The following is a 26,605-nucleotide window of genomic DNA, read 5'->3' on the forward strand; positions in this document are numbered from 1 at the left end:
GGTAACATGAAAATATTTTCAAAGTTGCCCTTTAGATAAAGTGTTCAAAAGGCCAGTGAAATATTGTGTGTCCCTAAACAGATAAACTAGAAAGTGTTCAAAATTGTTTTAAAATTCTCCTTTTATTAAATCCTACTATAGTATACATATTATATTACATCCTACCAAGTCCCTGAAGTTAACCATTGGCTAGCAAGCATAAGCAATGGCAATTAGCAGATTTTAAAATTTGTTTATTCATCGTGATATATAGGTAAGGATCACAATTAATTTTAGAGACATATGCTGCTTTTACAAAATATCACACATAAATGACTACTCCACAATTCCAAAATTCTTTCATTTTCTAGCGGGATAATCCAGCATTTCAGAAAATGATAACTCTATCCAAGCTAGATTTTATATTATACTTACCAATGCTAAAAGCAGAAACAGAATTGTGATTCACTGCTAACCTAATTTTTCTCTAGCTCCAACTCCTATCTCTACCACAGTTTCCTAGCTTTGGGAGAGGCTAGTTTTGTGCCACCTTTAAAGAAAGACTTTGCTTTAGTCGTCAGCCTCCTCAGGGCTGGCCTTTGCTGCCTTTTCCCTTTCTAGGGAAGCCCTTATCCAATCAGTGGGGTTATAAAGGCCTAGTGATTTTGGCCTTACACTAGACAACTCTAGCCCCTTAAGTTCTAGAATATTCTACTGGGTTTGGCCTTATTCTAAGAATCTATGGATCAAATAGAAAAATAAAAAAAATTTTTTTAAAAGAATCTATAGGTCATTAGAAATTAGCCTATAACATTGTCTCAGTAGGGTTTATCTTGTTGAAACATTTGAACATCAAAGGTTAAGAGAACAATTAAGCTTTTTTTTTCTACTTGATGAAACAAAATTACATAGCCACTATGATACATGCACAAAAGTAAATCTCCCCTCCCCACACTTTATGGGACAGTCTCCCTTACAGTTTAGCCTAATCAAGCTTACATATTACAAAGCCACCACTGTTGACAAAAACATTTTAGGATCTTCTTTTTTTCTTTCTTTCTTTCCTTCTAGGTGAAATGAGGGTGTGATAATTGGAGCTGTAACAGCCATTTTGAGCTAGGAGGGGGATCTTAGTAATGGAAATTAAACACATTAAGACCAACAAGGCAGATAGAACTTGTTTCTCTTACATGGGAAACCCTGTATCATCTACCTTCAGACATTTATGTTGATTAAAAATCCTAACTATGGGGCGCCTGGGTGGCTCAGTGGGTTAAAGCCTCTGCCTTCGGCTCGGGTTGTGGTCTCAGGGTCCTGGGATCGAGCCCCACATCGGGCTCTCCGCTCAGCAGGGAGCCTGCTTCCTCCTCTCTCTCTGCCTGCCTCTCTGACTACTTTTGATCTGTCAAAAAAAAAAAAAATCCTAACCACCATCTAGATATAAGTACTAGTATCTCTATATAAAGTTATATGATAGATATAGAACCATCTTGGTGAAATTTCTGCTTGCAGATTTTTGTAAGTAAAGGTTTGTTTCAACCCATTTTTAAAAATCTTGTCTATCTTGTTAAAATTAAGAACCAGAGGATATAATTTGTAGCTATGGAACAGAGAGAGAAACTAGGTTAGACTAGAATCAGATCCATAATCAGACTTAATTAATATAAATTAATATAATGTTGGCAAAGATGTTTGTCTTATGCTATAAGAGCTAGGATTCTAAGTTAGAATTCTCTTTTTAGTGAATTTACGTATTCATAGTGCATAGTAACTTAGAACCCGATTTTTATTACAGTACCTAAAAAGATAATTTTAAAAAGGCTTTCTCTTTTTTTTCACTTAGTTTTTGCAGAGCTTAAGTGTACCTTTTTTTGCCTCTTTCCGTAAAATTGCTACTATTTTTGTTTTCACTTTTGGATTGAATAACAGATACTGAAAGGTCCCCCAATAATGGGTCCATGATTAAAGGAGCGAGACTGATAAAAAGCGAAGGTCAAGCAAAGCTTTATTTCACACCAAGTATCAAGAATCAAACCCAACGTTCAGGGCCGTGCCTCTTACAGAGAGGGTGACCTCTCTCTGCTTCACAGACTAGCTTTTAAGGGCAAAGGCCATGTGGTTGGGCCTGGCCACGCACAGATGGCCAATGAAATTGTAACACACAGAGAAAGCTGCACAGTCATGTTAGGTCACACATTAAGTGACTAATTGAATTACAATTTACCCTAGTAGATATCTGAACCAGTCTATCACCTTGGTTAGAATTGGTGCCCAAAAGGTGCTCAAAGGGTGGGGCCCATAGTCCTTGATATCTAGGGAGACATTATGTGCCCCCCCCCGCCCCCCATCGGATGTCTCTACCTGGCCTGACCCACCCTTGTATTTGGGCTTTGTTACCTGGGACTGGTTTCCAGGACTTGTTTTTAAGTAAGTCCCCTGGGAGAAGGGAGGCAGGGACAGTTTAAGTTTTAAACAACAGAATTATTGTTTAACCGGATGGACTCGCTCTAGCTAAATAGGTCCTTACAATACTTAATTTTCTTTAAAAGTTTTCATGAGAAAATCTTTTTTACTGCTTTCTTCTGGATTCTCTCATTCTGATTTATTGTGAGAATTGAACTTCCTATTGACTGGAGGTCACTGGTGATCTTGAGAAGGCGGAGGAAGGTCATCTGAATTGAAATGGGGAGAAGTGGAGATATTGCCTACGGAAAATTGTTTCTGCCAGTTTTCCTGGAAAGTGGATAACCAGAATTTCATATACTAATAAAAAGATCTGGTAAAAGGGACTCCCAGGAGCAACTTAACTCCACAACAAAAGAGACATTATTATGGCTGGGCATGCTGCTACACCCTGCTAAGGATACTAAATCTTAATTCCGGAGTGTTTGGCTCATTAACGGAACAGTGGGTTGATTCGGGTGAAACAGAAAACAGGACAGGTTCACAAACATATAGGTCTGGTACCAAGTGCCATTGTAAAAGTGAAAATGTAAGAAAAAGAAAGGATAAATCATCTCTAGTTGGGTTAAATAGAAAAGGCCTCACGGAAGAGGTAACCATTTGAAGAAGTTACCTTCACAAGGTTACCTGATCTGTCAAATCTTCACAAGGATGTCTGATCATGTCTCATCATGGTGTTTTTGTGTGTGCAAAGCTTGCCTTCTACATTGGACGGGATATAGAGACGTGCCTGGCACAGAATAATCACTCAATTTTTATCACTGTAATAAAAATATTATGAGAGTAAATATTGAGTGGATGAGGGAAGGAATAAATGCATATACGCATTAATAAGTGGCTGTGAGCTCCTCAGGGGTGGTGGATGTTATTTTGCTCGTCTTTGCCTTGCTCTGGACACAGCGTGCACACTGCGTGTGTCACTGGCAATTTATTGGGCGCTGTTTGCTCCCATTGAAGTCTCCAGGCCCGGCCAGAGAAAGCGGTGGGGGGGGGCGCGGGATCTAAATCCAAGCCCCGGGCGGGAGGGACGGCTCCAGCCAGTAGGGGGCACCGGCGCGCGGCTGGGCCGGGATCCCCCAGCGCCGCCCTGCGCGGAGCCCGACCGCCGTCAACGCCATGCGCGCGCTGCTGCCGCTCCTGCGCACCGGCTGGGGCTGGCGCGCGGGACCCCCCGCCGCCGCCCGCTTGCCCCGGGGAAAGAGTGCAGGGCCTGGGCCGCACGGCGCCATGGCCCAGGCCTTCTACCGCACGGAGGAGCGCGGCCAGCTCTACTCCCCCGATTACCGCCTCTTCTTCAGTAAGTAGCTCGAGAGGCCCCCGGCGGGCGGCGCAGCAGGGGAGGCTCGGGGTGGGGCCTGTGCAGTCCACGCGGCCTCCTCCCTCCTCCCTTCGGGCTTGCGGTGGTGGCCGAGCAGCCCAGGCCACCTCCCCGCATGCAGGGGCCCGCGCCGAGCCACGGGAGCTGTCGGCGAGGGAGGCGGCGCCGAGTCCCCAAACGCGGAACGCGGAGACGCAGGGGGGTGGGCGGCCGGTGGCGCCGCGCTGAGTCGCCCCGGGCGCGGCCAACCGCCTGCCCCCAGCGGCGGGCCGAGGCGCAGGGGCCCCGCGGTCACCGCGCCGCGGCCCCGAAGCCTTAGGCAGGGCCCCGCAGCGGTCAGGGTTCCGGTAATTTACTTGTGCAAGGGCAGGGCAGAGTCCGCCAGCGGACCGGCCCTTTCGGTGGGCGTAACCGCGCTCCTCCTAGTGAGGGCCTCCTGCAATTGGAAAGGCGGTCGGAACTTCGGAGATGCTTAGGCCCGTGGGTCTTTTTGGGGGGTGGGGATGGAGTGGGGGAGACGCTGGCGAAGCATCTCCCAGAAGCACGATTTTATATTCACAAATTTGCACTTTGAAGGCGGTGCTCGACCAAGAGCCTAGTTGGCTCCCGGCCAGCCCGATCTTCTCTCAGTGAACAAGCCCCAGAGGGCAAAGCGAGTTGCAGGGCACTAAGCGGACCGGCTGAGTCAGGAAACGACCCAGGTCCCGGTTATTTATTCTCATTTTTCTTTGCACCCACGTATTTCCCTGTGGGGTGAAGATAGGGAGGTTGGTTGAGTTGCCTTCATGCCTAATGACTTCCGAGCACTGAGAGAGGTAGTAACTTTTTTTCTGTAAAGTCGGCCTTGCCTTATAAGCCCATTTCATAGGAGCACTAGCTTTGGGGGCTTTCGGATCTGAGCTGGAATCCTGGGTTTTTCAGCTCTTCGCTCTGACCCCGCATGAGTTTCTTTACCTGCTCTGCTTTTTGTTTTCTTATCTGCAAAACAGGGCTGTAAGAATTTCATGATAAAGTGTGTATTAAAGTGATTAGAGCGTCTACAATACAAATTATCAGAAATAATACCTGTGATTATTGCTATCTGTAATTTATAAAATGTTTACACTAGCTTACGTGAACTTAGGGTCGAAGAGTATTTTATGGGAGAGAATACTGAGTATACTTTATGGATTATGATGCAACCAATATTAAAATATCTTCAAAATTGGTTGCTCTCCTCCCTCCCCCCCTATGCTACATATCCTTTCCCATCCTTGTTTAGTCAATCAAGACTCCTCAGGTGGAGAGGAACCCTTAACAAGAACTCCCAAATTTCTGAGTGGCTTGTGTCCCAGAAGGTTATGTATGATGTGGTAATTTGGGGCACAGAGCATTATGAAATGGCAGTTAGGTTTTTGAGTAGACTAAAGCTTGTCTAAACACATAACATGGTGAAAATATTCTAGATTTGCAATAAGTACACTAATAATAGACCAAGAAAGTCAGTAAGTATTTACCAAGTGTGCTAGACACAGTTAGACATGGCACTGAGGATATTTTAGTTACGGGCCCTGCTCTTCAGAGAGAGTCATGATGTCAGTATAGGTAATTAAGGAAAAAATATAAAAACACTAAAAAATATTTTACTTGAATGTTAACAGCAAAAAGTCTTGAGGAGCCTGGGTCATACGGGGTAGTTGACAGAGCATTGGCTTTTGAAATGGCAACTCCTAGGCCTTCACCCTGTGCCTTCCATGAACTCTCACTGTTATTTGGGCAGGTGATTCCTTCATTTCTTACAGGGTGTTTTTTTAGCTGTGAAATAATGCAATTGACCTAGCATTGATCTTCAGGGTCCTTTTTGGTGTGGATCTTCTCTGAAGGCACTGGATAAATATTAGGTATTTTAACATTCTCTATTGGACAGGTCTCTTTTAGGGCATTTCCAAGGCTGTATTAACTTTACACTGTGTTTTTTTAGCTACAGTGTATTCACCTCATGATTTTTCTGTAACTAGAATGCCAACAGTGTTCACTGAGTTAGGGTAAATGATAGGAAGAGAAAAGGCAAGAACTGGAAGAGTGTGGTTTGGGGAAGGGGCCAGGTGGTGAGAAACTGAGTGGAAGGTATGTCAGGTTAAACAGTTCCTGGTCTAAAACGCCAGGTGGCATCCTTGGCCCAGGATATTTCCTGCTTGCTGGCAAGGGTAGGACAAAGTGAAAAGAAGCCCCTTTAGGGTAAGGGAGGAAGTGGAAAACAGTGAACAAATTGCTTCTTATAAAGATGATCTCAAATTAGGTATTTTGAGCATTGACAGTGTCTACATGAAGTACTAGTATGTAGTTTTACATAACTTCAAAGAAAAACAAGAGTGTAGCACTACTTGGCTGAAAAGTGTTATTCAGCGTTATTGCAGTGGAATCATTTCCAAATATATTCCAGTTCTCTACAATATTGCACTGGGAGGTAGACCATTTTTTAGCTGTATTTCTGTAAATGGTTTCTCTGTACTGCCATTTAGGAGAATCCGAATAAATGATGGGTTTAATACTTTTTTCCCTTTTAATTAGCACTGGACTTTGTAGAAACAGTACTGAAGTGAGATGGGATGATATAGGGGAAGGAGCATCCTGGCAGGAATCATCAGGTCTCCGTGGTACTAGCCCTGGCCTTTTATTAACTTTATGTTGGCCTTGACTGAGTCATTTAACTTACCTGTATCTCAATTTTATTAAACCATGGAAAGAGGAGATTGGACTAGGTTGTCATTTTTCCAAACTGTGCTGAGTTGAACACAGACATACCATAGTTTTATTATTAGATTTTCTTTATACAAAGCACTTCGTGGTTTAATAAATGAGCAGAACACTTCCCATTTTATCACCTTCTTTGAGAGTCACAGTGTGCATATTAAAGATCTGGGAAATTCTGATATAAAGTAATTTGTAAAGATTTGAACCCCAGAGCCCATATTTCTTAGAACATTGTTAACATTTTAATGATCCTGGAGTTTTCATGGAATTCAGTTGGGGAGGCGCTGCGTGAGGTGATAACTGAAACTTCCAAAAGCAAGTGTGTCAGAGAAACAGTTTTAGACTAGTAATCAAAGCACTTAGATTGTAGGCCAAGTTGGACTATCTTGGGCATTGGTTGACATCCCTCAGCTCAATTTCTCCATCTGCAAAATACTGATAGTACTAATGATATTATCAAATTGCTTGTGACAGTTAAATGAAATCAAGTGTGTAAGATTATCAGTGTCTCACGCATGGTGCATGGTAAATATTTAATATTATCATTTCTTTTTTCCTTTTGACTTCAGGATGTAAGACCAAAATTCTTGTCATATTCTGTGAAGGGTGAAGAAAGTAACGGAGAGAAGCAGATTCCCTGCTGAGTGTGGAGTCCTAGGCAGGGCTCAGTCTCACAAACCTGAGATCATGACCTGAGCCAAAATTAACCTCAACCAACTGAGCCACCCATGCACCCCCCAAGTCTTGGTTTTAATGGATATTGTCCTGCAGTCTTTTGAATTGAACTCATAATGAAGTTAGACTTGTTTATATGGGACCAAAGAGAGCACTGCATGTCAATATTCCTTTGATAGCCTGCAGGTCTGTCTTTGTTTTGTTAATAACTTGAAAATTCATGGAGTACCTGGGTGGCTCACTTTGTTGAGCCTCTGACTCAATATCATTGATACTGTTCAGGTCATGATCTCAGTCAGGATCTTGAGATGGAGCCCTGGTTAAGATTTGTCTCTTGTCTGTCTGCCCTTCCCCCTGCTCACACACTATCACAAAAAAGGAAAAAAAACTCATTCTTTTTTTTTTTTTTTAACATTTTCTCAAAGATGAGTAGAAGCTATGCTTTTCATAGTTTGTATTTTTGTTACTATGGGGTAGGTGACTGATTCACTTTGAGTCGTCGTGCTGTAGGTAATTCATGTTGCTTTTATTTAGAGTAAGAATGAATCGTACAGTTCTTTAACAGTGAATTTGTTTTATCATTCATAGTAAAATTACTATCATTCATAGTTGAAATTACTATAGGTTTTCTTTTTTTAAGCACATCATTTGAGTGGTAGGTGATGGAATCTGCCATTGACTGTACCATAGATTTGTACTTAATAAAATTTCCTGTGAATAATCCACACAATATGTGTTTGAATCTTAAATATATGAGTTCCTAAAACTTTTTTTTAAGTTGGTTTGTATCAGAGAATTAGAATTTTATAGATAACATATAGAATATAATGGTTATTGTGTGAGTATTAAAAAATTACTTGTATCTATTTGGTATTTTTCATTGCTAAACTTCCAGTAAAAATCTCTATACATGGTTTTTAGTAATAATTTGTAATCGTATGATGGTACTTGGCATACATGTAGCTATTTGGTGTATACACATATTATCCAATACAAGTTTTGTACTCCGTTCAATTTTCTCACTTGCTAATACCATTAATAAACTTTCGGCCTACTACAACTTGCTGTTATGAGAGAAAAACATAGGTAATTTACAAAATAATAGAATAAAATCTCATTCCAGTCTAGTTGAAGGGAAAGTTTTAACACTGTCTGACCGTGTGCAGTATAGATTATGGGCATGGCAGAATTCTTAGTTTATTATTTTTGACAAAGCAAAATACTGAGATAAGATGGCAGTTGTTTGTCTAATCTTCCTCCTAGTGAATATCCTATTACAGTGATAATAAGTGAATAAAAAAGGATAATCCTAAAACAACAAATAAGAAGGATCCATCAGAACTGGAGATTTCAGAATGCATTTAGAACATGAAAAACAGTTGGAGGTATTGTTATTGATGAAACAGCATGGAGGAAGTCCCAGTGTAAAAGTATATTTGCTGTGGGGGGTCTGTAGAGTAAGAAGAAGCCAAACTCGGGTGAGAACCCCACAGTGGTTGTGCGGAGCTAATGTCCAATAGGAGAGAGAGTGAGAGGGGGTTGTGGAGCTTAATGTAGGGGGTTGGTGTAAGTTTTATTATGGAATAACACATAGATGTTTATCCTGGAGGCTTGGGGCTTGTGGAGTGGGCTGGTTTCTTCTACAGAAATTGAAGACAGTGGAGGGTTGTAGTACGGCCCACCCCCCAGTGTAACAGCCAACTTCTTACCCCTGTGTCTCCACGGGAAGCTGACTTTCAAAAAGGCTTTCTCGTGTACACATCAGTCTTTCTAGTCTCTTATTAAATATCAACCAAACTGTCAAGGATCACCATCAGTCAGGCTTTCACTCCTGCTGCTATTGCTGCTACTCTACCAAATTCATTGGTCAAAAGGCGACTTGCGTGTGACAAATATAATGATCAATTTAAAGTTTTCATCTCATGTGGATTATCAACAGAACTTGTCGTCATTGATCACTTTGTCTTCCTTGAAACTTTTTTTTTTTTTCATTCTGTCTCTGGGATAACACTTTTTTATTTTGATGGCTTCTCCCACAGTCTCTTTTGCTGGTCTTTTGAAATGCTCTAGGGCTCAGTACTTGGCCCACATCTCTGTCTGTTCTCTCTCTAGGGCAGGGGTTGGCTGATGTTTTCTGTAAAGGGCCCTGATGGTAACTAGTAGGCTTTTCAGGGCATAGGGTCTCTGCCTACTTAACTCCATCTTTCTAGCATAGAAGCAACCAGAGAGAGTAAAATGAATATGGCTTTGCCCAAGAAAACTTTATTTACACAAGTAAAAACAGGCCGTGGGCCAAAGTTTGCTGACTGTAGCTATTGAGCTTTTCAGCCCCACAGTTATAGATACCATCTATGCCTCCCAGATTTGCAACAGCCTGAATCTCTTTGTGAACTCAAGATTGACACATCCAGTAAACATATTCTGTTGTCTCCATCTAAATGTCTCAGAGACATCTCGAAGTTACCATGTGTAGTACCCTGGATTCTGGATTCCTCTGCCTGCTCGGTTATTTGTTTCTGTCCTCAAATCTGTAACCAGTAACTCAGCAATCATTCTTGGTGCCTTTCCTACTCTTAACCCCACTTCGGATTCAGTGGTTTCTCCCTTCAGCTGTGCTTTTGAAGTGTATCCAGAAGAGAGTTACTTCTCTCCACTTCCCCCTTGCGACTTAATCCATCTTCCACCTGCCAATTGTAGTAGCCTTGTGCAGGCTTCCTCCTGCTGCCACCCTGGACCCCTCCAGTCTGATTTCCACACAGAAGTTACCTTGATCCTTTTAACATGTAAGTCAGATCATGTCCAGGCTCTGCTCAAAACCTCAGTGACTTCTCATTTCGCTCAAAATAAACTTAAAATATTCACCACAGTATACAAGGTTCTGTGTGACTAATACTGGACTTCCTCTCTGAATTCGTCACCTGCCACTCTTCCTTTTGATCATTGTGTTCCAGCTGTCCTGGCCTCTCTGCAGTGTTCCTCCCTAGATAATCTGCTTGACCTGCTTCCTCACTTTATTTAGGTCTGTGCTGAAGTATTACCTATCAGTGAGATCTTCCCTGTCCTTTCCATTTAAATTTTTATCTCTTCCATTATTCATTCCTTTCTTGCTGTCATTCTTTTGCTTTTTGATGCTTATTGTACCCAGTATAGTAAGAACATACTCCTATTCATTGCTTCTATACTTGACCTGTCCCCCCAGAATAGAAATTTCGTAAGAAGAGGGAATTTGTATACCCAAGACTTATGTATTCAGTAAATATTGAATGAATGAATTTAAGGAAATCTTACAAATAAAATAGAAAAGAAAAAGTAGAAGAGAATTTGATTTTTAAGAAGTCCAATAAATGTCCTCTGAGATTTAACTCTTGTATATATTAAAAAGGAAGAGGACGCTATGAAGAAAACATAATTACAGACCTTTTCAAATATTGTAAAGACAAAGAACTCAATAGGTGGTGTAGTGGGACGAAAGGTGATCTGTTGTTTTAAGCCACCAGGTTTGTGATCATCTGTTATGGCAGTCCCAGAAAACTAATAGAGAAAAGTTAGAATATAAGGTAGAATATAAGCTAAAAAAATCTACCAGAAAAGTTATAAGGTAAAGAAATCTACAGAATGTAGAACAAAATGTCAAGGAGATAGAAAAAGGAGGTAGAGGAGACATAAGTCTTAATCTGTGAAGTCCAATATTTGACTAATAAGAGTGCCAGAAGGAATGGAGAGGTAATTATCAAAGAGATGGTAGAAGAAATCTAAGAATTTAAGGACCCTAATGTTCAGAGTCCCAGATACATTGCAAAATCTCAGAAAACTGAGGCTTTTATAAAGAGGTTCTTGGAAGTCTTCAGGTATGGGGCCGGGGAGGAAGGGAGAATAGCTCACCTTAGAAGGAGTGAGAATCAAACTAATATTTGACTTATGAGCACAAATGAATGCCTAAAACCTTCAAGATTCTGAGAGAAAATAACTTCCCTCCTAGAATTTACCCAGGCAAGCATCAATCTAGGGTGAAGACCAAATAAGGACATTTCAGACATTTAAGGACTTGGGAAATTTACCTCATATGCATCCTTCCTTACAGAATACAAGTTAGGGATATGCTCCTGCAAAACAAGTAAGTAAACCAAAAGAGTTGAATGCATGGGATCCAGGAGACAGATGTGAGCTGGAGACCAAAGAAGCAGAGTCTTAGGATGCCAGAAAGTCATCCAGTCTTTATTGCAGCAAGGGGATAGAGATTTTCAAAGAGAGTTGTTTGTGTATAGAGAATCCATAGTCTTTGTGGAATCTGTGAGGCATTTGAATAATTTATAGATATGATTATGACTGACGATGGAAGAAACATAATTAGAAGCACAAGTCAAAACAAGCTGAACAGGAGAGGAAATTTAATTATAACATTATACTTGGCCAAAAATCAATACATAGACAGTGCTTCTCAAACTTACTTCAGTGTAAGAAGTATTTGTGGGTATTTGCTAAAAATCTATCCAGACTTCTCTTAAGATTCTGATTCCCTAGGTATGGGAGATCAGAGACCTGTTTAACAAACACTCCAAGTTTTTCCTATCTTTAGAGAAGTTTTGAAAATATACTAATAGGAAAAGCATAGAAAATTCAGTATGAATATAGAACATTTATCAACCTTGAAATGAAAAAATAGAAGTGCAGAAGATAAAAATTAAGAGAAGGATAAAGGTACTGAAATAAAAAACCATGTAGTACAGTCAAATACTGTGTGTGTTTGGTGGAACAAGGAATAAAGCTGTAAATGTTAAGATTGGTCAGTAGACGGGGCGCCTGGGTGGCTCAGTGGTAAAGCCTCTGCCTTCGGCTTGGGTCATGGTCCCAGGGTCCTGGGATCGAGCACCGCGTCGGGCTCTCTGCTCAGTGGGAAGCCTGCTTCCCTTCCTCTCTGTGCCTGCCTCTCTGCCTACTTGTGATCTCTGTCAAATAAATAAATAAAATCTTTAAAAAATTTTTATTTACTTATTTGCTCGATCCCAGGACCCTGGGACCATGACCTGAGCCGAAGGCAGAGGCTTTAACCCACTGAGCCACCCAGGCGCCCCTAAATAAAATCTTTAAAAAAAAAAAAAAAAAAGAAAAAAGATTGGTTAGTAAAGAATTTAAGAGGAACAGATTAGGAGTGGAATGAACTAAACTTATCTCTTAATATTGGAATCAGTAGATAATTTCTAAAATTGGTAAGGCAAAAACTAACCATACAAATATATTATTTGGAGAGATGTAGATAATTACTAGACCTCAAGTAAGTTAAAGAGGTGAAAAATTTTGCTCTGACAGTGGATCTGGATTGGAGAGAGGTGAAGACTGCTACATTTTGTCACCCATGTACATAGATTGCTTTGTTTAAACAGCAAAATAGATACTTTTTTTAAAAAAAGATTTTATTTACTTACTTGACAGAGAGATCAGAAGTAGGCAGAGAGGCAGGCAGAGAGAGAGGGGGAAGCAGGCTCCCCGCTGAGCAGAGAGCCTAACTCAGGCCTCCATCTCAGGACCCTGAGATCATGATCTGAGCTGAAGGCAGAGGCTTAATCCACTGAGCCAACCAGGTGCCCCCCAAATAGGTACTTTAAAAAGCAAATTGGCAGCAACAACTTGGTTTCAAATCTAAAGAAACAACCAGACTGAGCTTCAAATACTGAAGTTCTAACTCAGGATTATCACTGATTGATTCTGAGGCTCTGAGAAGGGGCCATTTATATCCTGTGCTTCAGTTCTGTCATCTTTATGGAGTGGCACATATTGCTCCAACGCTTGCTGCACGGACCTCATGTCTCTGTCTATGTCTCCTGTGTAAAGTATGGATTACCCTTTCCATTTTACTGAGGATCAGGATAGATAACACCTGTTTTTACATCTAGCTTTCGAGAGTCTTAACACTCTGTGGAGCATGCTGGTGTACTAATAGCACTGACCCCAGAAAACTTGATGGGGTCTCATCCTCCCTTTCTGCATTAGGTCAGTGATGAGCTTTCTGATAATGCTAAGAGGACTCCTTTGTCTTTGCACTTACTAGGTGGTGCTGATGGAGATGAGGAAGTACAAGCCCTGTCTTGGCTGTGGGCTTAGCTCACTTTTTAGCACTTGTGTTCCTGTATCTAGTGCATTACCTTTTACAAACTAAATTACATATTGCTCAATTGAAAAAAATTGAGAAAATTAAGTTTCAGAGAAATTGAGTGAGTTTATCAAGCGCAGTAACTAGAAGTCAGGTTCTTGGTCTCTGTATTCATTGCTCTGCTGAGTTTTTGGTATATTTCCCAATCAAAGCATTATCATCTGATATCTAAAGCCATCTTTTATTTTTGTTGTTGCAGATATAATTCTATTCTTTTTTCTTCATTAGTACATTTTAATCTATACTATTTTATGGTTCATATGGCTGCTAGTAGGTATTGGTTTTCTAAGTCAGACCAATCACCCACTAATACTCTTTACTTTCCAAGATGCAAGTTAGACAGCAGCTTAAACCCATGTATTGGCATTATCATAGTCTTTGAATATCATGTTTAGATCCCGATTTGCCTCAGCACACTTCATAAATCTTTAGCTTTTAATGATCACAGTCCCATTTCCTCCTCAGGCTTGAGTAGTGTGCTTTCATTCTAAATCATAGTAAGTTTGTTGGGGCTTGTCCTCAGTTCAGGAGCATTGGAGCTTTAGAGAAATTTAACACCAAATCAATGTGCTAGAGGTATCATTTATTCTAAATTATAAAGGCAGCCCAACTGGTCTGTCAAATTTCCTATACTTTCTTAATTTTAATAACAGAGTTCCTTGCTTTATCCAGCTGCTTGAAGAGATTATTGTTAATTCCCATCATAGTGATGGGTCCCAAATGTAATGATTGACATAATCTTCCAGAGGATTGTATTTTTCTCAAAACTACCTTATCTTTGTGGCTTAAAGCTAGGAATCACAGATTGGTGACTGTTCATTGGAACAAGAGCTTACATTTGTACTTTAATACTTGTTTTTCTTAACCTATTTTTTTATTATTGATTTTTGAAATTATATATAGTAAAATTGAGTCTTTTTTGGGGAATAGTTAAGAGTTTTGATAAGAATATAGATTGGTTTAAACATCATCACGATCAAGACACAGAACACTCCAGTGTGCCTGAATGGTTTCCATGTGGTCTCTCTTGAGTCACCTTCACCCTCTGCCCTCAACTCCTGGCAATCACTAATCTGCTCTTTATGCCTGTAGTTTTGCCCTTTCCAGAATGTCGTCCAAATGATACTGTTTGAGTCTAACTTTTTTCACTTGGCATGATAACATTTTAAGATTTATGCATTTTGTTGTGTGTATCAATAGTTCATTCTTCTTTATCGGGTACTAATACATCTTTGAGCAAAATACCATTATATGGATGTAGCAGAGTATATTTATCCATTTACTGTTTTTAACTAATGAAAAAAACTTTGTAGATAATAACAAGATTGTATATACTTTGCCATTGTGTACGCTTCTTTATCCTACCCTGTGAGTGGGTCCTCAGGAGTTACCCTATTACTAAAGTGGGAAATATTAATAGAGATGTATTTATTGAATGCCAACTAAGTGCTAGGCACTTCCTGGATGCTGGGGACCCGGTGGAGAGTGTAGCAGAACAAACAAAAGCAAACAATAAAAACTATTAAGCCCAGCTTTTGGAAACAGGTGTGTTCCAATAAAACTGTGTATTAAGTTCTTGTATTTTATTTAAATAATATATACTTTTAAAAGTATTTAAAATACACATTTCAGTAAGCAGTGAAGATAAGATAGTTTCTGTGACTAAAGTTCATTTTTGTTTTAAGCTTACCTTGATATAAGCATCCTAACACTGAGTGGGACACAATGATTTGTTTTTCTTTTAATTGGGTAGGACCTTTACATCTTTGTTCATGTGCATTGTAGACAGACATTGGGAATTCTCTTGTTAGGTTTGTCCTAGGGAAATTGACATCAGTTTTAATCCTGTCACTTACTAGAGAATCTCTTTTCAGAAGTGAGGTTTTTCATATTTGGGTGATAGTCAGTTTTAAACATTTTTCTACTTTGGATGTTTTAAGCTACAGAGAAAAGTACAGTTGACTTGAACAAGAGAGGGTTAGGGGCGTGTTGCGTGCCCACCACATAGTCAAAAATCTGTGTACAACTTCTGACTCCCTAAAAACTTAACTACTAATAGCTTATGTTAAACAGGAGCCTTACAATAGCGAAAACAGTTGATTAACACACATTTTTATATGTTTATGTATTATGTACTGTATTCTTACTATGAAGTAAGCTAGAGAAAAGAAAATGTTATTAAGAAAATCGGAAGGGAGAGAAAATACATTTACAGTACTACATTGTATCTAAAAAAAAATCTGGGTATAAGTGGACCTGTGCATTTCAAACTTACACTGTTCAAAGGTCAACTGTAGATTATTTTGGCAAACCAAGATATGGTTTATTTGGTATGTACTCTCTTTGGTCATCATATTGGGATAAATTTTAAAAGTTGAAATAAACTTTAAATTCAGAGTTAAGGTTAATTTGAAAAATCTTTGAACACGTTTTTAAAAAGTTTAAAAGTAATTAAGGATGTAATTGTTCTGAAGAACAGGATAATCTGTTGCTTTAATTCTGTATTTTTATTTTTGTTTCTGTTTTTTCCCTTTGCAGAGAATGTAGCTGGTCACTACATTTCCCCCTTTCATGATATTCCTCTCAAGGTGGACTCAACGGAGGTATTGTTTTAACTTGCTTTTGGGGGGGGAATATATATTTCTGATATCACAAAATGCTTTTTGGAGGCATCTTGAAAGAATGAGGTTGGAAGTCAAGAAGGACAGCAAAGTTGCCCTAATGGGATTGTAAGCCTCCTTCATGCATTAGAGATGGTATGAGAACAGGATCCTTCCGGGAGGAAGATTGGGGAACACTGATGTGTGATTGGTGCTTCCTCCAGGCCTTCAGAGGACTGGACTGTCAATAGGATGGCAAGAGGGAGAATAATAGTGAAGATTTATTGACCGCTCGTAGTGCTTATGCGCACTGTGCTCAGAACTTGACTTGCATTATCTGAGTACTGCTAGGTCTACTGTTACTATCCGTTCTTTGTTAATGAGGTTCAGTGCTTTGCCCTTGGTTGCAAATCTGTTGTCTATTGTGGGAGGCGGGATATGAATTTAGGTGCTCTAACTCCAGAGGTTGCATTCTTAATTGCTCTTGTGTAATCCTTTCAGCTCTTTGCTTCTAAGTAGTATTCAGCTATAGTACAGGAAATCATACAATTTAGAGAGAGAATGAAGCCACAGACAGGGAGGAAGAACTCCCGCTTTACTGTGTGTGTATGTGTGTCCATGTGTTTTGTTTTGGCCAGTGAACAGTCCATCCTGAATATCTTGGGATATTCAGAGGAGCAACACCCTCCTTGCTTTTGGCCAAAAGTGCATGATTTCATTTGTTTATTTATTAATTAATTATTCTTTCAGTAAATAGTCATTGCAGCATTATGAGCTTGCCGGTGTTCTAGGCACTAGACCTGTAGTGGTGAATAAGATAGATGTGAGATCTAGTTTGCACTTGATTGGAGAAGACAGACAACCAGAAAACAAGTCAGTCAGTCGTGTTAAGTGCTATAAAACTAGAATAGGGTAATGAAAGAAAAAGGGTCAGTGATTCTTTATGTGGGGATGTATCACGACAAAATCTGTTTACTTAGTGAAAGAATAATATTTGGGGGAATCATGGAGTAGGTAGGAGTGGAGCTAGAAAAAAAGTGGACTAGAAGTACCCAGTGGGCATGGTATTCTGCCTAAGAAGATGAGGTTTGGGGGATATGAAATTGGGCTTAGGCAGAGTTGAGAATGGGGCAGGGCAGAATACAACAGGCTAACCCAGTGAATTCTGGGCATGTGGAGATTGGTACCCACCGTGGTTGTGTGGATGGGTTTCCCCCATCCTCAGCTCTAATGTTTGCACCTCCTGCTTTGGAATGTGGTATTTTAGGAACAGAAATAATGTTTTGGGACCTACTTGGAATAATCATTTTTCTGTTTTGTTTTCTTCATTACTGTTTTTTTTTGGTGTGTAAAAGTTATATAGAAGTGTGAGCATTTGTGAATGGCATAATTTTTCCTCCCAACCCATCACATACTCTGTTTTAATTTGGAAGTGCTTGATGGAGGCATAGTAATCACACCTTGGTGGAATTTACAGGCAGGAGGTGCAGCTGAGTACTTTCATGGCTTGTTAGTCATGCTCCCTAGAGTTTCATTTCAATAATGAAATGACTGTTTTAAGTGTAATCACTGGAAACTGACAGTCTTTCCTTAAAGACTGAACACAGCCTTTGCTTATTTTATAAAAACTAGGAAATATACTTGAAAGAGACTTAGGTTTTCTGATAAAATATTTTATGAAACACTAATGCTCCTGCACTGGGGATGCAAAGCTGAGAGAAAAGGAACTGGGCATTTGGTAGGTTCTCCGTGAATCATGATTCTGGACAGCCTCTGTGGTGAATGTTTCTGTGGTAGGCTGACTTTCAGTGCTTTGCAATGCAGCTGTATTCTTTGCTGAAATATTAAAATTATAAATACCATCTTTTCTTTTATAGGAAAATGGCATTCCTACAAAGAGAGCACGAAATGATGAACATGAGGTATATCTCTAAAGGTTTTTTTTGTGAGCCACTTCTATTATCTGTTAAGGACCATGATGATAGTTTGTGTTTGTAAAATCCTTCTAAAGTTCCCCCCTTACAAGATTTTGGTTTGCATACAGATTTTTTTTTCTTCTAGTACCTGGTTAAGGCAGCTAGGGATGATCTTAGTGTTTCACTTTTTTCTCTTGTGTTAAAATACACATAAAATAAAATTTAGCATTTATTGCACAGTTTTTAAAGTGTACAGTTCAGTGTAATTAAGCACGTTTCACATGTGCAGCCATCACCACCATTCTTTGTTTCAGAATGTCTTTGTCTTCCCAGACTGAAACTCTACCCAGTAAACACTAACTCTCCATTCTCTGCTCCACCCAGCCCCTGGTAACTACTATTCTACTTTCTGCTTATGAATCTGACTATTCTAGGAACCTCCTTACCATTTCATTTTGTAACTGAAGAACCAGAGAGAATCAGGAAATAAACCCAGAGAGAAACATGATAAATAAAAGTTATTTATTACAAAAGATAGTCTGAAGTAAAGGAACTTTATGAAAATTGGTCCGTTTACCATTTTTTTTATTCTAAGGGAAAAAGGTGGTCTGAGAGGCTGTTTTAGAATTCAGAAACAAGTCTTTTGGATAACGGAGAAAAAAAGTTACACCAATTATACGCTAATAAATGTCTTCTGAATATATCTTAAATATGTGACTGTCAAACCTTTAATAGTTCTTGATTTAGGACCAGAACATTTGATTGATGCCTGTCATCCCGTCTCATGCTGTTGATGCCTTTTTGTCTTGCTGGTGTCAGACAGTTTTTCCTGCCACCTTCCTCAGCCTCCTTTTCCCTTAAACCTTATTTCATTTTTCTCTACTTCAGCTGAAATTTATGACCCCAGCCTTTGAATCTACTTCCAGAAATAGCCATGAATGCTGTTTAGTCCCAGCCATCCATATTGTATTTTCTTAAATTGGTGTCTGTTAAAATGGCCCTTAAAACCATCTATGCTGGAACAACAAAGAACACTTGTTAGAATTTCAGATTCTAGGGTTTATTCCATATCTACTAAATCAGAATCTGCTTGATGGGGACTGATTAGTCCACCTATGTAACAGGTGTTTCAGGGCATTCTGTACACACTGAAGTTTGAGAACCTCTGCCCTAGATAGCAGTGAATAGATATTGAGGGCTTCGAGGCTTTATAGGTTTCTGAGGACTTGATGTATTCACCTGGAAATAGTTGTGGGTTTTTTTTTCCCCCCAGTGGGAAAAATGTATTCTGAGTCCATATAGCCAACTTAAAATTTAATTCTTAGAACATGGTTCATACGTCAGAGAGTGACTAATTTGAGTCTGTAGTTTCTGTGTTTGTTTATTTATAACTCTCTCCCATTTTTTCCAAGCCCTTGGCAATGACTTTTCTGTTCTGTTTCTATGAGTTTGGTCCTTCTTTCCAACCCCCTTCCTTCCTTCCTAGAATTCCACATATAAGGAGTACAATGCAGTAGTTGTCTTTCTCTGTCTGGCTTATTTCAGTGAGAATAATGCCCTAATGGTCCACCCATGTTGTCACAAATGGCAGATTTCCTTCTTTCTCATGGCTGAATAATATTTCATTGTATATATTAAGCACATCTTCTTTATCTTTTCATCCATTGACAGACATTTCGATTGTTTGTATATCTGAGCTATTGTGAATAATGCTGAAGTGAGCATCAAAATGTAGATATCTCTTCAATATTCTGTTTTCATTGTCTTTTTTTAAAAGATTTTATTTACTCATTTGTCAGAGAGCACAAGCAGGGGGAGCAATAGTCAGAGGGAGAAGGAGAATGAGAAGCAGACGGGGAGCAGGGAGCCTCATGTAGGACTTGATCCCAGGACCCTAAGATCATGACCTGAGCTGAAGCTAGCTGCTTAACCTACTGAGCCACCCAGGCGCCCCTCAGTTTTCTTTGAATAAATACCCAGAAGTGGGATTGCTGGATCATATGATAGCTTTGTTTTTATTTTTTATTTTTATTTTTAAAAGGATTTTATTTATTTATTTGACAGAGAGAGGGAGATCACAAGCAGGCAGAGAGGCAGGCAGAGAGAGAGGATGAAGCAGATTCCCTGCTGAGCAGAGAGCCAGATGCAGAGCTTGATCCCTGGACCCTGAGATCATGACCTGAGCCGAAGGCAGAGGCTTAACCCGCTGAGCTACCCAGGCGCCCCTGTTTTTATTTTTTTTAAAAACTGCCACACTGTTTTCTGTAGCAATTTACATTCCCACCAACAATGCACAAGCATTCTCCTTTTTTCACAATCCTACCAGCACTTGTTATTTCTTGTCTTTTGATGATGACAGCCAGTCTAACAGGTGTGAGGTGATACTTCATTGTGGTTTTGATTTGCATTTCTCTGACAGTTGTGATGTTGAGTACCTTTTCATGTACCTTTTGACTGTCTCTTGGAAAATCGTGGTGGGAGAGGCAGAAGAAGAGAGTCCCAAGCAGACTCCCTCCTGAGTGCAGAGCCTGCCCACTAGGCTCAATCTCGGAACCCATGAGATCATGACCTGAGCGGAAATCATGACCTGAGCAGAAACCAAGTCAAACCAAGTTAGCCGCTTAACCAACTTAGCCACCCAGGTGCCCCCCTGCCCATTTCTTAATCAGATTTTTTTTTTTTCTATTGAGTCACATGAGTTCTTTGAGTTTTGGATACTAATCTTTATTTGATATGTGACTTAAAATATTTTTTACCATTTATAGTTTACCTTTTTTATGTTGTTAATTGTTTCCTTTGCTGAGCGGAAGGTTTTTAGTCTGATGGTCTTGTTTATTTTTGCTACATGTTGCCTTTGCTTTTAGTATCAAATCCAAAGTTTATTTGATCTTTTTAAGAGTTAGAGGAACTGGGCGCCTGGGTGGCTCAGTGGGTTAAGCCGCTGCCTTCGGCTCAGGTCATGATCTCAGGGTCCTGGGATCGAGTCCCGCATCGGGCTCTCTGCTCAGCAGGAAGTCTGCTTCCCTCTCTCTCTCTCTCTGCCTGCCTCTCAGTCTACTTGTGATTTCTCTCTGTCAAATAAATAAATAAAATCTTTAGAAAAAAAAAAAAGAGTTAGAGGAACTAAGGGTGATATCCTCCCATTTTTTTCCAAAGTATATAAAATTTACTAACTTTCTTCATGTATTATGAGTTTTTCTTTTTGGTTTTTGCAATAAAAATAGAAAGGAAAAGTAGAGAGACAGAAAACACCTGAAGAAGGAGGTAAATGGTTCTTGCTCATATCCAGCTTTCTCACATGAAATGTGTCCCCTCGTATCTTTCCTATTTTCTGGTAAATTTCAGCAGACCATTACTGGTTTATAGTTAACAGTAATCTTAGGATAACCAGGCTAACATTGGCTTTAAAAAATTATAAGTAATGTGTATTTTAGCTGGAGGGAAGAAAAGCAGGCTGGGGATTCACTCTTCAGAGTCAGTAACAAGTGATGAAGGAGAGACGGTTTGCACACTTAAAATTCAAACCGTGTCTTTTGTTCTTTTGGCCTATTTCAAGTTTCTGTGAGTGGTTTTGGTAGGTGTCATTGTGTAAAACAGTTGTGACTAGCCAGGGTCTTCCTGTAACCTCTGAGGATTCATCTGTATGCATTTGTTCTCGTATAGCCAGGCTTTCAGGGATGAATAAATTATGTGAACATCTGCCATTTACTTGGGTTTTTCTTTTTAACAGCTACTTGAGACATATTTAAACAGGTGCTGGGGTACCTCATAAAAGAGCATAGAAAATGAAACATAACAGCAAGACTGTGTATAAAGTTGCAAGATAGGTATGAGACATACTTCTAAGGAGCAGTTGTGAATTCATTCTTGGCTTTGTTCTTTATCTCATTATGGTTTTGCGTTTCTGTCATTGGTAAACTTTAGTCTTAACTAGAAAAGCTTAACAACCATCATTACTTTTGTGACTCAAATGGCATTCTTTGAATTAATAGCATCCGTGTTTCACTAAGCCCCCACGTATTGTTTAGCAGTGCTGTAAGCCAGAGGTTTGCAACTCTGGATGAGTATTAAAATTTGCTTGCAGAGCTTTTAAAAATAAGCAGTGCCCTGCCTCCATCCCCAAGCTATTGAATTCAAATATGTGGAGGTGGGCTCTAGGAAACCTTTTTTTAAAAAAATTGATTAAAGCTCTCCTGGTGATTTTGATGCGTGGCACAATTGAGAATAAGTGTATTTAATCACTGCTTTCTCAAATGATCTGTGCTAAGGAATTAGTTTTTGGTTTATTTCTGATCTGTTGTGAACTGACACTTCAAAAAAAATAATAAAAATGAATTATTAGAAAAGTGTAATTCAAGGTTTAACAGACTTAAAAATGACTCCATAAAATTGCCATTAATGTTTCTAAATAAGCCAGTAACAATCAGCTTGCATATTAGCTCTGGTTCTTGGCCATACTTGTAGCACTGTTTTAACGTGGCTTTCCCATGGTAAGTTGTTAGTTACTGATAACAAAATGGCATGCAAGTTGACTTTAAACTTGAGACTTTATTTTTGTAAGGCCCAAACTATGGAAAATTACAGGTTTGTATACCTAAGTACTGTAGGCAGGTATTTTTACCCACCATTGACCTAGAGTCTTTTTTGTTTTAAATGCTCTGTAAAGTTCAAAAATGATAAAAAGAAGCTGGTTCTTTTATAACTTAAGGGTATCAGAAATCCTAGATAAGCAAGCTAAGTGTAGAAAGGTGTCAGTCTGACTTTTTAAACTTAATACCTATGCCAAAAGCCTTAATTTTACATGATGATCATAATAACTTGTCTTTAAATATTGCATTGGTTTGGGAGTTGTTTTTTTAAGATTTCATTTATTTATTTATTTATTTGAGAGAGAGAGAGAGAGAGAGAGCGCACGTGAGAGGGAACACAAGCAGGGGGAGTGGGAAAGGGAGAAGCAGGCTTCTCGCTGAGCAGGGAGCCCGATGCAGGACTCTATCCCAGCACCCTGGGATCATGACCTGAGCTGAAGGCAGATGCTTAACAACTGAGCCACCCAGGCTCCCCTAAATATTGCTTTGTGATTTTCAAAATATTTTACTTTGTAATTTTTTTGTGTATTTTCATTTAAATAATGTAATTGATCTGTGTTACAACTTTGTGTGGTGAATAGGGCAGAGATCATTACACTTCTATTACAGATTGGAAAAGTGAGACTTTAGTTTACATGATGGACCCTGTCTCTCACTTCTGTTTTAGTTGGAAAATAAAAATTGAAACACGTTTCCATTCTAGTTCTGTCACTATACTGTGAAGGTGAAATATAGCAAGTTTTAATGCTGCAGCATCATGTGACATGATGGCTTAAATCCTGCTGTGTTTTAGACAACAACTTTAATTTTTCAGAAGAAATTTAAGGCATGCAGATGTATGATGTAGTCTCCACACATTTTTGTTGGGAAAAAAATTACAGTATTCTTGCACAAGAGACAAGTGATACGAAGGATAAGTAAAAATTTAAAAATTATCTGTTTTTTTTTTTTTTTTTAACCTGCAGAATTTGTTTAATATGGTTGTAGAAGTACCTCGGTGGACAAATGCTAAAATGGAGGTATGGCTATGTTCTTTTAATATCAAGTAGAAATTACAATTAAGACTTAAAAACTTTATTTCACGTTGTCTGGCAGTATTTTGAATTTGGGATGGTTGACAAACTTCTTTTTGATAAAAACAATAGAAAACATTTTCGTGAACTTGAAATGTAATTTTCAAATAGCAAAATATTATTCAAAGCTGAATTTACACTTTAAAGAGTGTGTTTTCTCTGGTTTGTTATACACATATTTATTTAATTTTCTTTGACTCCTCTGTCTTTGAAAAATAACAAACATTTTCAAGGTTTATTTAAATAGATTCAGAGATGTATTTTGTTCACAGATAAAATTGAGACATATTTATTTGGGACTGATGGCAAGTTTCTAAAGACAAACTGTCCTTTAGATTTTTGTATCAGAAATGAAAGCATTTTCCTGGCCAACTCTTGATTTATAAGTGCTATCCAGGATATCTGCTATTCCCTGGTTACCTTTTTTTTCCCCTTTTTAAAATGTTTTCTTTGAGACATGAACCTATCAAGAACTTCCTTTTTGCCCTTCAGAATTTTCTTGTTCCATCTTCAGTTAGGTAAGATTCCTTAAACTTCTGAGTGAAATTTAATTTATGGCACTTAGTTTCTTTATTAAGTCTTGTCCTATTGCTCTGGATGTGATAGCAAGTATTATTTCAAGTATTTTTTTAAAAGATCTTATTTAGGTATTTATTTGAGAGAGAAAATGTGCAAGTACATGTGTACATGCATACAAGAGAGCCCATGTGAGTGGGATGAGGGGCAGAGGGAGAGAAGAGAATCTCAAGCAGACTCTATAAGGGGCTCAGTCTCCAGAAACTGAGATCATGACCTGAGCCGAAAGCAAGAGTTGGGCACTTACCTGACTGAGCCCTCCAGATGCCCCCTCAAGTATTTTAATTAAGGATTGTTATATAGGTGTATGTTTTTCAGAATATATAGTTAGTGAATTGTCAGTAATTTCACCAAGTCCTAGTAGCATTGTTTTGGTTAATATTTTAATAGGTCAGAGTAAAAATTTTTAAAAATGGATTCTTTTTTTGGTTTTCCTTCAGAATATTTGAGTATTCTGGCTACTTTCTATCTCAGTTAGATATAGAATCAAGAATCTGTGAGATCCTACCTAATTTAAGCAGTATTTATTCATTCAAAAATGGCTTCAAGTTATTCTTTATAGGATAGTGGGGTTTTTTGTTGTTTTTTTGGCAACTCAGTTTGAGTATATTTGATAGAAAGTTAAATGAAATTACTTGGTGAAAATCTTTACGTTAACCTTATTTTCATAAGATTGATGGTAAGACACCTAAAATTAGTATCAAAAAGCAAGTAGGTTAATCTTTATTAACAATTACTTTTCAGTAATTGTTATTTTTGTTCGAAATGAGTGCATATATAATAACTAAAGTTATTATAAAGTAACTAAGTATGTAATCTGATGTTTCCTTTTTTTTTTTTTTTAAAGATTTTATTTATTTATTTGACAAACAGAGATCAGAGAGGCAGAGAGGCAGGCAGAGAGAGAGGGGGAAGCAGGCTCCACACTGAGCAGAGAGCCGGATGTGGGGCTCGATCCCAGGACCCTGGGATCATGACCTGAGCTGAAGGCAGAGGCTTTAACCCACTGAGCCACCCAGGCGCCCCTGATGTTTCCTTTTTAGACATTCTTTCTTACCTAAAACTGTAAAGTAGAAATAAGAGTTAATTTATTTTAAAGTATCTTTGATCAGTAAGTTGGAATATAAATATTTAGCCTCATAATAGCAGACAGATTTAAAATACACAATTTGAATATAGGATTAATCATTTCTCATCCTCCTCTCTCCTTTTTTCCATGATTTACATAGATTGCCACGAAGGAGCCATTGAATCCCATTAAACAAGATATAAAGAATGGCAAGCTACGCTATGTGGCAAATATCTTTCCTCACAAGGGTTATATCTGGAATTATGGTGCCCTCCCACAGGTAACATTTTTTTATAATGGTAAAACTTCTCTGTCTTCTGAAAAAATTGCCCTGTAAATCCTGTGAACTACTTGAATTTAAATTGGTTCTGAGGGCATGTCAGTTTGAGAGATTTGTAAATTTAAAATTTTTTAATGTGGAGTTTTATTGTATCAATAATTTTTTTTCAAACTATATATATGTCTTTACTTAAGTTCTTAGAGTTAGACATATAGAACACTTACATTTGGCATTTGAATACATTTCTTGCTCTGGACTTGGCAGTTAAGAGTCAGTAAAAAATGTTTTACCCACTTTATCTTCAGTCGTTTCTTTGATGCTTTTATATACAGTCATATATGATAGCATCCTATCTTATCCCTTTTTGTTTTCTTCCCATGTTTCCTCACCCTTGGGAAATGGTATCTCCTTCTGCTCAAATGGTGTCTCCTACTGATCAAATTAATAGTGAGTAAAACTCGGAGTATGCAGAATCAGAAGTCTGGGTTTAGGAGACATAGAGAAGCATCTCTTTTTATGATTATAAAAGCCATCTATATTAGACTATCTATCTGGATATTTAAGTTTTATATTTTATTTTATTTATTAATTTTAACATTTTGCATGAAATTCCAAAATGCTTTTGGGGAAGTAACTGAGAAAAAGGAGTCTGGCTTTATCCTACTCAAAAAACCAGCTGCCCATTGAGAATATTTACAGGAAAAGAAGAGAGAAAATTGTTTTCTAAGGGGTCAGCTGCCTTTGATGCTTTTAGGCCACCCACATGGATACATTCTTGCTTAAAACAAGCACTTCTAAAATGGTGTACTAAGAATGAGAATGTCTGTTGAAAAAGTGAAGGCAGGTGTTCTGACTCCCCACGTGCCTAAGTAGACATTCTGTTTGACCTGTCAGTAAAAGGGTAAAAAAAAATTTTTTTTAAGCTCGGGGGATACTCTTTGTAGGAGTGGATATATGGATGAGGAGAAGGCCAAAGAAGCAGTTGGATTGGAGAAAGACAAAAACAGAGACATATAAAGTAGAGAAGGCAGGGGACAAACTAAAGTTCATATATTTGTTTATTTCATGAAACATTTATTAATAATTTTTGTGCTAGTCAGTGTATAGATGGTGGGTATACAAAGAAAACTGATACACAAGACAGCACATACGTGACTAAGAATGTGGGTTTTGGAGAGATGGCACT

The 26,605-nt window shown here is 38.7% G+C and overlaps 1 protein-coding gene across 1 annotated transcript in view; it reads left to right on the forward strand.

The window, feature by feature from the left end:
* Nucleotides 1-3,525: 3,525 nt before the first annotated feature.
* The window catches only part of PPA2 (inorganic pyrophosphatase 2), an 87,347-nt gene continuing 64,267 nt past the window's right edge, over nt 3,526-26,605 (forward strand). The window contains exons 1-5 of the mRNA XM_082729193.1: nt 3,526-3,739; nt 15,855-15,919; nt 17,794-17,838; nt 23,387-23,440; nt 25,300-25,419. Of these exons, the coding sequence (XP_082585319.1) occupies nt 3,559-3,739; nt 15,855-15,919; nt 17,794-17,838; nt 23,387-23,440; nt 25,300-25,419 (465 nt within the window). The 5' untranslated portion in view covers nt 3,526-3,558. The remainder of the gene's footprint in view (nt 3,740-15,854; nt 15,920-17,793; nt 17,839-23,386; nt 23,441-25,299; nt 25,420-26,605) is intronic.

Source organism: Mustela nivalis (genome assembly GCF_964662115.1).
Source record: "Mustela nivalis genome assembly, chromosome: 4".
Lineage (NCBI taxonomy): Eukaryota > Metazoa > Chordata > Mammalia > Carnivora > Mustelidae > Mustela > Mustela nivalis.